The 11952-nt window shown below is 39.0% G+C and overlaps 1 protein-coding gene across 1 annotated transcript; it reads left to right on the top strand.

Annotated features, from left to right (window-relative positions):
- The first annotated feature begins 237 nt into the window (after nt 1-237).
- On the top strand, nt 238-7797 carry CHMP1B (charged multivesicular body protein 1B). Its single transcript, XM_010178533.1, has 8 exons — nt 238-367; nt 1843-1940; nt 2671-2817; nt 3915-3983; nt 4356-4463; nt 5428-5471; nt 6331-6403; nt 7407-7797. Exons 1-8 carry the CDS (start codon nt 238-240, stop codon nt 7449-7451), a joined length of 714 nt encoding a protein of 237 aa, XP_010176835.1. The 3' UTR covers nt 7452-7797.
- The last annotated feature ends 4155 nt before the right edge of the window (nt 7798-11952 follow it).

Here is an 11952-nt window from a genome sequence, read left to right as displayed (position 1 = left end):
GGGTATAGGCTGGACTGATGTTAGCAAGGCTAATTCATCAGCTGTGCCCCACACAGCAACTGCTGTCAGCTGAGCAAACCCAGCTCCTGCTGTTGAAAATGAGCTAACATGGGTTTGAAAACTGTCTTAACGCATAGGGGCAAAAAAAAAAAGCCATAAAGGTTATGGAAGTCTCTATGTGATCGAGTTGTGCTCAGTAGGGACTGAGAGGAGTGCTGGGGTAGGTGACTGTGAGTCATGGTTAATGGTGGAAGTTGGGTTTCACTTGAGACGTTTCAAGGGAGGAGCGAGTATATGCTTGTCATGGGATGGAAGAGCTGTGGAGGTGGCAGGGTGAGCTACTTAATATCAGAAGTAAATGCTTCAGGTGAGTAACTGAGGAAGTTATTTCAAAATAAACTGCTTTGAAATGCTGTTTCAGTGCAGTTGATGTACATAGGTGATGTCATGTTTTACCTGGTTGTTCTGATCTCTGATGAGAAGTGTACTTGAATGAACAACCTTAAGGTATTTTCCTGTGTGGTAAATGACCTAACCTGTGGCTCAGTGCAGTGCACTTATTTCTGCTGAAAGGGACAGTGACCTAGGTTTTAAAGCAAAGAAATAGAAATACAGACAGCAGTTTTAGTGTTACCAGTAGGTACCCTAATAGATATCCTAGATGTATAGGCACAGCTGTTAACTTTTAGTAACCTGCTTGTGATGTTTCTTGGATAACAGATACCTCAGCAGACCTGTTAATGTCTCCAGGTATCTGTCAGAGCTCTAAGATGCATGGCTGAACTTTGGAGGAAAAAACCCACCAGTTCTGGAATAATTCATATACTTGAAATATTAAAGAAGCCTCAAGTACCTCATAATTTTTAGCTTTATGTCCTTCACTTAACTGTTAAGCATCTTAGTACTTGCTGCATCTTCCTCTTGGGATATCAAAAGACAGCATGAAAGAAGCCTATAAAGCTTCCTACTTCCATTTCGTTAGAGAAAACTGATATTATTTGGAAGGTTTCATCAACAGTATTTTAAGAGTGTGTTTTTTTATTTTTTCAGCACATGCTTTATTCTCTGTCAGTAACAATTTAATGCAGTCACTCTAAGTCACTATGAAGGCTTGTTCTACTCTCTTAGAGCTTTTAGCTTAAGCAGGACTTGAACTTTTCAAAAAGAAAAGCTTCTCTTGCTGTCTGGAGTATTCTTTCCCCAAAAGTCAGATGACGGCACTCTCGGGAAGCCCAGAATTGCTCACATGATCCAGGGCTGGAAAGCTGCTCTGTAAAGGAGTTGCGTGAGCAATTTAAACCCGGGATCATGCTGTGGCTTGAAAGGGCAGCCCTGCCTGCTGGTTTGTACCTGGGCATGGTCAGCCAAGCCAGTTTGCTCCTACACAGTTAATTTGTTCTTCAGTGGCTTTTGTTGTTTTTTCAGATGGGGAGGTTCCAGACAGGCCAGTAGACCGCAGTTCCATTTCACGGGGTTGTTGAGGACGCTGGGTGTGTGAGTGAAAGTAGCTGACAGAAAAAGACTCTCAGTTCCTTCTGGGAGATGTTTCATTTGTGGTATTTATCAGTCTGAAGTAGGTTTGATGTTAAATGCAGCCGGTTTGGGATCTTGAAATTGTTTATTATGGCCTTATATTTTAGAACCCAGATGATAAGCGGCATTATAACTGTAAAGCAGTAGGTCTCCTAGGTCTCCTTCTTGTGTGAATTTCAAGGGCTTACTTAAATAACATTTTCCAAGTTTTAATATCGCTAACGGGGAAACACAGCACTTCAAACCAGAGAGCAGAATGCTATGATGAAGGGATTGATGCTGTTTGTGATCCCTTAACTTGTGCTGCAGAGCACCTGTTTAATTTGAAGTTTGCTGCAAAGGAACTCAACAGAAACTCAAAAAAATGCGACAAAGAAGAAAAGGCTGAGAAAGCTAAAATTAAGAAGGTAAGCAGTGAGTCTGAAACAAGCTCTCTAGATCTGTTGTTTACATATTATAGCAGGAAAGTACCTGGTGGTTTTACCATTTTCCTGGTGCGCATACTAATAATGTTGTGATTGATGCTTGTGATTTAAAATATAGGACTTTAAATCTTCCCATCCTTATTAATAGATGTGAGGATGCATCCTTGTGTATCCTCTTGTACAGCCTATGGCATTTGCTTCCTGAGAAGATTGTCTCATATATATTTTGTTAGATACTGTTGCTCTCAAAGTTAAAAATATTTGATCTTAATGCTTATGTTGTATTAAAAGGGCTTATGAAGAGGAACTTTAGGATAGTTTTTAAGTCCTTGAGGTTGTAAAGAGAGAGACCAAATTCATTTGACTGTATTTTTGTCCATGAGATGCAACCATACCAACTGTATCTGTGTTTGGGTCTTGATACTGAAAATGCTTTTAGGAGTGATAAAATTATGCTTCTGTAGCTCTGTAAAACCTTCTACTTTAAGTGCATACCAGATCCCTTCCTTGGAAAGACGTTAGGGGTTCACATCTTGAAAAAGTATGAGAAGTATTGGGGGAGGAAGGGTTTATTTTCTCTTTTAATAGAAAAGATACTGTGATGCATTGATGCCTATTTCAAAAGTGAAATAAGCTGTTCAGAAATCATGTTTACTAGAGCAGGGAAGGTTATGATTTTTTTGTTAGGTTTTTTTTCTTTTCTTTTTAACAGGCAATTCAGAAAGGTAACATGGAAGTCGCACGAATACATGCTGAAAACGCAATCCGCCAGAAGAATCAAGCCATCAATTTCTTGCGCATGAGTGCCAGGGTAGACGCTGTAGCAGCGAGAGTTCAGACTGCAGTGACAATGGGCAAGGTAAGTCTGGTTTCACAAATCTCTTGTAAGGATGAGACCTCTGATCTTCTTAGAAGTGATTTAATTCTGTCTGTAATGAGCTGAAAAGTTTCTGGTTTGGTTTCAGATGTAGCCAATAGTAAATCAGGTACTGGAATCCCCCTGGCAGCTGCTGTTTAGAAACAGATTGCTATTCACTGTGTTTTGTAGCTGGTATCTTAACGTTAGCTGTTATTACTGATGGTCCTTAGAACGAGACCTCTGATCTTCTTAGAAGTGATTTAATTCTGTCTGTAATGAGCTGAAAAGTTTCTGGTTTGGTTTCAGATGTAGCCAATAGTAAATCAGGTACTGGAATCCCCCTGGCAGCTGCTGTTTAGAAACAGATTGCTATTCACTGTGTTTTGTAGCTGGTATCTTAACGTTAGCTGTTATTACTGATGGTCCTTAGAACGCAGTGTGTGTAAATCAGGTACTGGAATCCCCCTGGCAGCTCCTGTTTAGAAGCAGATTGCTATTCACTGTGTTTTGCAGCTGGTAACTTCTGTTAGCTGTTATTACTGATGGTCCTTAGAATGCAGTGTGTTTTACTGGTTACACTTAAGATTATTTTTCAGAGCTATTGCTCTCTTTCCAAACATGTGAAGTTATGACACAGGACTTGTGATTCCAGAAATCTCATTTTTCAGAGCTATTGCTCTCTTTCCAAACACGTGAAGTTATGACACGTGAAGTTAGGACTTGTGATTCCAGAAATCTTTTCTAGCTCAGATAGTTTAAGGTACGCTTCTGTACAGCTTTTCAGCCAGAGAGTTTATTCTGCCATGTGATCTGTATACCAGATTTATCCCTTAACATTTGACAGGTCTCGACAAAAAAGTTAATGCCATATACACCTCACTTTTTACTGGATTTCAGCTCAGAATGCATATTTCAAGTGGTTGAGTTTATTTATAGAATTTGAAATGGTAGGAGCCAGAAAAAGTGGCGTTCTAGATGGCAATAATGTGTGCCCTGCTATTTGGTACTGTGGAAACTCTGTGGCTAGAGATAAAAGAGCTTGGTAAGAAACTGGTTATTTTTCTTTCTTTGCTATAATTTCATTTACCTCATTTCAGGTAACAAAGTCGATGGCAGGGGTAGTTAAGTCTATGGATGCCACGCTGAAGAGCATGAATTTGGAAAAGGTAAATGAACGCTTACTTTTCTTGGAGATGCGTAGGAAAAGCAGAAAGGGCAATGGACACAAGTTTTAAAAAGGGAAATTCCAATCAAGAGAAAAGGTTTTTCAGTGAGGTTGGTAGATCCTGAAACAGGTTGCCCGGTGTGGTTATGAAGTCCCCATAAATGGAGATGCTCAGAACTTGACTGGACGAGGCCCCAACCAACCTGCTTGAACTACAGTGTCAGATCAGCTGCACAGTTGATGCTGGGAGGAGAACAAGCTTCTAATCTCCAGAAGCTGCTTACCCTTGTAGTGTGATTCTGGTTTTGCTAGTTTAGATTTATTTCTCTTCGGTTGTCTGCAGATCACTGATTTGATTCTTATTTTTTTATAGATATCTGCACTAATGGATAAATTTGAGCATCAGTTTGAAACACTAGATGTTCAGACACAACAGATGGAAGACACAATGAGCAACACTACTACGCTAACAACGCCACAAGTAAGAATAGTATTTTTTCTTTTTAAAATGTGGTCTTAAATTACATGTCTAAACTGCATGGAAATGTCTGATTCTCTTTCTGTGAGAAACTCTTTCTGAGGCTTAACAGCAACTGGAGCCTTTTCACTTTTGCTTTGTGCCTCTTTGTGACAAAGAGACTACTTCAAGTTATAGTCACAAGTAAAGAGAATCTGCATAAATGTATTTTAGTCTATTTCAGTCTTATAGGAGGCTTTATTTTATAGTATGTCTTAAACTTTAATCCTCCTACTGAATCAGCAACGTTTTGATGAGTTGTCAATGAACTTCTGAACCAGGAGACGTTGCAGCATTAATTATCAAAGCAGAATATGCTGTGAGAAAATCAATAGTTCTGACTCACAGATATTAACAAAATTGCATTAGTCACCACCAACTTCTCAAAGAGAGAAATTGACTGAGTAGTGCTTTGGAAATAAAATAAACAAACCCAATAAACCCCAAATCCAGTAAACCGAGTCTACTGGAGATCAGCGTTTTTTCCTTGTGCAAAGCAGTGTTAGTAGCTAATAATCAACATTTGAAACATTCAAGTATATGTTTGGGGTTTTTTTTACAGGTAAGTCTAATTCTTTAGAAGCATAGTTTCAGAAGCTGGTCTTCAATTAATGGGGCTTAAACAAGCTGAGTTTGAGTTTAAATACGCTTATTTTTGAGTTCATGCAGAGCCCCCTTGTGGCTAAGCACAAAAATGGTCTGTAAAAGGCTTTTACCTTAACACCAGTTTTAAAAAAATAATTTCTGTTCTCTTAAGGTTTTACAGAAGAGGTTATAATAAACTGTAATATGCTGCCAAAATGGTCTGTAAAAGGCTTTTACCTTAACATCAGTTTTAAAAATAGAATTTCTGTTCTCTTAAGATTTTACAGACGCGGTTGTAATAAACTGTAATATGCAGCAATCAGTTTTCTTTTCTTTACTCTAGAACCAAGTGGATATGCTTCTACAGGAAATGGCAGATGAAGCAGGGTAGGTAAAATTTTGAGTGACTATTTCTTGAATAAATCTTGGTTTTAGCAACCATTCCTGGTTAACTTGAGTGTCAGATACCCGTGTTTTTAATGTCTGTCTCTTGGAAGCAGAGAAAAATCACCAGATTTCTTTCAGCTCTGAACATCCTTCTCGTAATAGTTTAGTTGCCAGTATTTCATTCTGTTTTCACTCAAAGCTACTGTGAATGTCAAGATGCCAGGGTGGCTGTGCAAAAGCCTAAAATTATGTGTCACTTGTCATATCAGGATAGTGTTTTAATATTTCCTTGGATTTGCTTCAGTATTAGCAATTCTAGCCATGTTTCTCCACACTTTGCCTCTTTTTTCCACTCTTACCACATTTAAAACTTCCTGTAGTCCTGCTCTCCCAAGCTAGACATTGCAAAACAGGTCGTCATGACATATTTAAGCTTTTGGGGACATACTGAAATACTTCAGAGAATTTTATTTGCCTTGTTGCTGACACGAGTGGCAAGTGTTGCTCTGTTGGTTTGAGGATAAATACTTTTGACAAAGTTTTAGTAAAACGTTTTTATGAGTTAATCTTTTGTCGTTCATGCGTATGCCATGTCTGATATACCCCTGTTAAACTGCAATCTTGCTCAGTCCTGATTAAGCAGAATTCATTTAGCTATTGCTAGTTGTAATTTATGACTTGTCTTGGTAACGAGTCAAATTTACTGACCAAGTTGTCGAACTAGCTGGAGAGCAGAGTTAATGGGATGCTGGTGGCCTCGTGCTATCTGAGTATTCCTCTGCTTGCCAATTATTGTTCTTCTTGCTTTAGCCATGTATGCCTTACTTGGTTGGTTTGTTTGTTTGTTTTCTCCTATTAGTCTTGATCTGAACATGGAACTACCTCAAGGACAGACAGGTTCTGTTGGCACAAGCGTTGCCTCAGCAGAACAGGTAAACATTAGATTCAATTGAATTAATGCTTTCTAGAGAAATGTGAGAATTAATGCTTCACTGTCAAAACAGGCTTGCTAAATTGTAATTAGATTTTAGCTGTCCAAAAAAGTACTGTATAGGTAAAACAATCTTGCAATCAAAATAATTCTATCATTATATTTGTCTGCTTAGCAAATCCAGAAGTTTAGATGTTTCAGGTGTATTTTTGCATGGTTATTTCACAAGTCCCAAACAGTAACTCCCCTGTCTACTCCAAATTTAATGAGTTCAGCCATCTCCCATAGCATACACAAGGGCTTTGGGGGTTTTTTTCCTCCTTTAATGTGTAAAAGATCTTATGGGATTAGTCCAAAAGATCCCACATTTGCTTTAGATGGATAACTTAGAATTTCTTGTACATGAGCAGATCCTGATGTCAAGGCTGCACAGATATTTTGGCGAGTTTCTTTTCCTGTTCTAGGGTACTATATTTGAGGGAATGGAAAGAGAGCAGTTTATTTGTGGAGAGGGCTTTAGGGAACCTCATCTTAACTGAACGATGTTTGGGAAGCCCCAGGTACTCTGCATTTTCTGAGAAGTTCAGTTTCACCTTGTACCAAGCCCTCTGAAACACACAGACCTACTGCTATCTTCTTGTAGCAGTTCTGCTGGATACCAGCCTTGGTCTGTCAAGGCTGCATCCAAATAAGGATTAAGCTCTGTAAGAGCTGTTTTACGCTTGCCAAGATGATACATAAAAAAACATCCCCACCCTATCTCTAGCTGCTGTGTTCCAGAACTCCTTCCTAGGTGTCTGCTGCTGGAGATCAGACTGCTGTGTGGACCTCTAGTCTCACCTGGTACAGCCATTCTTGAGGTCTTAAGCAAATCTTGTTAAAACTTGCACAGGAGATAATTTCGTGTCATCCAAACACAAGATTGCTTGACCATTGCAGACCTTTGCAAAAATTAATTTTTGTGTTACTGATAGCTGCTTTCTTTGTGTTTTACAATTCTGCAGGATGAGCTGTCACAGAGACTGGCCCGCCTACGTGATCAAGTTTAAGCTGCAGTTCTTTGTTTCTTTCAAAGTACCCTTTCTGTAACTAACCTGTCACTACCCTAGAAAGATGGATACAGTATGGCTTAGATGTCTGAATACTTGTAACATAGGTTACTTCACTCCTAGCTTGCTGCTCTTTCTAAATACATTAAGTAACCCAAAAATATCAGCTCTCTAATGTCCTTTTCTGTACATTTTGAAGTTGATATATTTTTTGCAAGCTTTTTTTCACAATCAAGTGGATATTCTAAGTCAGCTAGTGATGTTGGCCCATTCTAGCTGAAAGAAAAGCAGAGCATCATTGATATATATATAGATATATTTTAAATTATGAAGTGATTTTTTTAAATTATGAGAACTGTTCATGGTTGGAGAACTGATGTGTTCAGTTCAGACTTTCTTACACAGCCAAACTCCTGGAGCACAAAGGTGAACAGTGTGGACTTCATAGAAAATACGCTTGTTAAAACAAATGAGTGGACTTCAGTATGAGTTTTCTAAAGCTAGGATAATTGTGCTGAAATCAGTGCTTTAGTTCCAAAATGAGTTACCAAAAGCTGTTTTCATGTAATTGGGAAACTTGTACGGTGTCATCACTTTAGTACAGGAGGAATAAAATATTTTTTTCAGCTCTTTGTCAGTTCTGTTGAGTGTTGCAGCTTACTCTTGTTTAATGTTGAGTACTGTAGCTTCTCCATTTTGCTTGCTTCTCAGTGTCCTGGGGTGCAGCTGGTTATGCCACTCACACCTCTAGTCTACCAACGTGACAGGTAGTTCCTGTGAAAAGGGGACTTGTGCTATCCATTTTCACAAATTCAAGCTGGAGTAACTAAAGCCTGCTTTCTTCATTCCTTCTTACCCTGCCTTTGCTTTTAATCTCATCACTTTTTTAATACATAAGGTCAAGTCTTGTGATCATATTCCACACTCGAGTGTTTTTCCATATATGAAAAATGCAGAAGTGCTCTTCCTCAGGTTCTGATCTCCTCATTCCTCCTTGTGAATCAAGGTCCCGATGCTTGTGTCTTTAACCAGGGCACTCCCTTACATCAGGTTTTCCTCCTCTGCCCCTCAGAGCAGGTGAGAAGTGGATCAGTAGTGTAGGCCAGCTTGGTCAAAGGGGGTTACATTGGATAAAGAACAGCTGCTTTAATTTGTAAGGTGTAATATCTGCAGATAAAATAATATAATTTGTATTATTGCAGTCATATGGAGAAGCCTGTGTGTTCTAGTGATCCCTTTCTATTTCTGCATAGTAGGAGGCTCTACTGGCTGCTTTCAGTAGCTTTAGCCTCTGGCTGCAGTTGTGAACTAAGGAAAAGGTGGTAGAAATTCGTAGCTGAAGACTAGTGATGTGTTGTGATAAGCAGTGTTAAATTCCTGTGTTAAAATTACCTTTCTGACTTTTTGGGCTTGTTTTTTTTTGTTTTATCTTTGTAGGGCTGAGGGAAGGTGTGAAGCAAAAATGAGGAAACATTTCAGAGCAGTTTCAAACTATATTTTGAATGCGTTATTCGAATTTCTTTGAAGGTTTAACAGGATGTTACATACTGAAGTGTTCAAGGCTATTGTAGAAATTAGATAAGGAAAATAAGATAGACAAAACAACGTAAAATGTTGTGGAATTCTCTCTCGCACTGGCAGCCTAAACTAAAATGCTTAAAATGTGGTCTTCACAATTGTTTACATTTATTTTCAATGCAGCTTTCTTTTAAACACCTTGAATGTTCCCCTTATAAATAGGAGAAATTGGAAGGTGTTTAAAATCTGCATACTCGCAACTGTAGATCTGGTAGAATCCTTTCAGGTTATTAATGAAACATCTTAGGAGAGGGTTTCTCTGCAACTTTTTTCCTCTCACTAGCTCCTTCTGAACAATGTAACAAAAACATAATGGTAAATCTATGCAACCAGGGTTACCCACAGCTGTGGTGACTGCTTGTCTGTGTGCCTTTGCCTTGCTGAACTTGTTTTATTAGGTATTTAGTTACTTGATGTTTGATGATAAGATTGGAAGGTTACTGTTGTGTGATAAATCCACATTGGATTTTACTTTGCGGTTGCTTGTTGATGGAGCTGTACCAGAAGCTGCTGAGGTTTTCAGTGTTTGATACTGGACAGCTCTAGCTACCTTGTCTGGCTAGTTGTAGTGTTAAAGATTATGCTGCTTTTAGACTCTTCCTGGCCCTTCTTGAACTATTTGAAGGGCATAGACAGCAGTTCTGAGATCCTGTGTATTTGATTTTCTGTCTTTATTGCCTTGCTGTGAGCCGTGGGGCTTTAGATGAGTTAAAAAACAAAGGGTTATGAGATTGATTAGATTGCTGCAAGGTAAATGTTAAATAAGCTTCACTGTCTTTCTGGCTAGACCCAGCCTGTTTTGTGTTTTGATCTTATCCCAGGCTTGCTGACTCCAGTACCAGAATGGTTTCCAGTATCATTTTTTAAAAAAGATTAACAAGTAAACATAAATGCTTGATTGACGTAATTAAGATTACCTCTGTGGGCCTATGATGCAAAGAGGTAGGCAGGCTTAGCTGACTTGAGGAAGAAACGTGTGTTTGAAACAAGGAATTTTTTCCCCTGCTGACTTCACGCAGAATTGCTGTGTGTGTCAGCAGGGCCAGGATTTTGCACTGGTTGCTGCTGTGTACAGATCTCCTGCCCTCTCCTGGGGAAAACTGTTTCTTCTCTCTTTAGAAGCACTTGTGTGTGAGAGCTGGCATTCAGAAGGTTTTAACAGTTACGCTTTTAATGTGTGAGTTTTCTCAAGTCTTTTGGAAATGCTTAAACCTGGAAGTTGTTCTTTGGGCGATATTTGAGTTTCATATCCTTTCTCCGTTCAGGCTCTCCTCAAAACGCTTGCTCTTTTCTGAACAACTCTGGCTCCCCACTCCTATGTTGCTCGTGTTTCTTTTGAGTTGACTGTGTTTGTAGAAGTTCATTTCATGTGAAATAAATTGTATGTGCTTTTACGTAACCTTATTACCAGATAATATTTCAGTATAGACACTTCGAACGGCAAACATTGCTTGAAATGTTGCTCAACGTTTTCTCCTTGGTTACTAAAACTGCTGCTGTCTGGTAGCATCAGTCTTCATTCATCTGAATTCCGAAACTGAAAGCCATGAAGAGCTTCAGGTGAAAGGAGAGGGAAGGAGAGGAAGATCAAGAGGTTGAACTTTTGTGATTGCAATGAGATAAAATGATCAAGTTGTCTTTGTGGAGATCCTCAGAGCCAAAAAATAGTGACATTTTGTTAAATATAATCAGGAATTGTGTACAGAAATAAATTCTGAAGCTGGTGACGTGTATAGAGAAGAATAATTTTTGTAGCTCTGCTAGAGTTCGTTTTGAAAACTGCTTTACTTGTGTGGGACACTTTGTAAATGTAACTGCAAGTGGTAAATAAAATTGTACAGACAAATGATTTCAGATGTGTTCCTACCTTATGCGGCTGTTTGCTGGTGGGGTTCAGTACGTGGATAAAAAAGCAGATGTCACAATGTCATCAATATTTTCCTGTGAGAAGATAGAAGATTGAATGTGGTAAGAAAGTGAGTACTGTTGAGAGATTTGGGACAATAGGGATTATTTAAGATGAGTGATAGCAACGTGAATGTGAAATTTTAAATACATTTTTCTTTTAGTGTTTAAGCTGATACAGAGGTCCAAATGTTAAACATCTGAGAGGGTTTTCTGTCCTGACCATATATAACAAGGGGGCATGTGGAAAACTAGCAGGAGATGGTGTGGGGTTTGAGTTTGTCTTCCCCAGATCTAAAACCCTTCTGCCTTTATTTTCCCCTCCTGTTGTTGTTCAGGAACCAGCAGAGGGAGCCTCCAGCTTTGTTTTTGAGTAGGTCCTACATAAATTGTTGTTTTTCCTGGATTCTTAAAGGACTTTCAGAGTCCTCCCTGGTTGGTTTAAGGAGCTGTCTCTCCTGTGAACCTGTTTCTGGACAGTACCAAAGCTTGGTAGGAAGTGCCTGTATTGGGGCTTTGATCCTCACCTGAAAACTGTTGTGTTGCACAAAATGCAACTGTTGGGCGTTAATTTGGGACTTGGAAATCTGCTGTTAGGAGTGTGATAATGAACAACTTTGTGCTTAAAACTTGTACATTGTTTAATTGTTAAGTTCTCTTGGGTTGCTTTAGCTGTTGTGGTTTGGTTTTTGGTTTGGTTTTGCTTTCCTGTCCTGATAATTCTACAGGAGGAAACACACACTGTGTGCTGATGGAAAATGTATTTCAGTAGAAAATATCATTTTCTTGTTAGAAATATTGTCCTGGTTGAGATTTCATTTGCTGCGGTATTCACTCTGGTTTCAGGATTCTCTGTGCCTATGTAGTGCACTGCATTATTTGGCTTTCGCGTTAGCATTCATCTAGTGCCAAGGCCTGGTTTGAGGTACAGGCAATGTGCTGCTCAGGGCTTGTTTGGTTTGGGTTTTTTTTTCCAAACAGTATTTTTTCAATGAAATCCCAAGAAGGGTCAGTGGCC

The sequence above is a fragment of the Mesitornis unicolor genome, unplaced genomic scaffold (genome assembly GCF_000695765.1).
Source record: "Mesitornis unicolor isolate BGI_N332 unplaced genomic scaffold, ASM69576v1 scaffold7082, whole genome shotgun sequence".
Taxonomy (NCBI): Eukaryota; Metazoa; Chordata; class Aves; order Mesitornithiformes; family Mesitornithidae; genus Mesitornis; species Mesitornis unicolor.
This window is presented reverse-complemented; position numbering and strand designations above follow the sequence as displayed.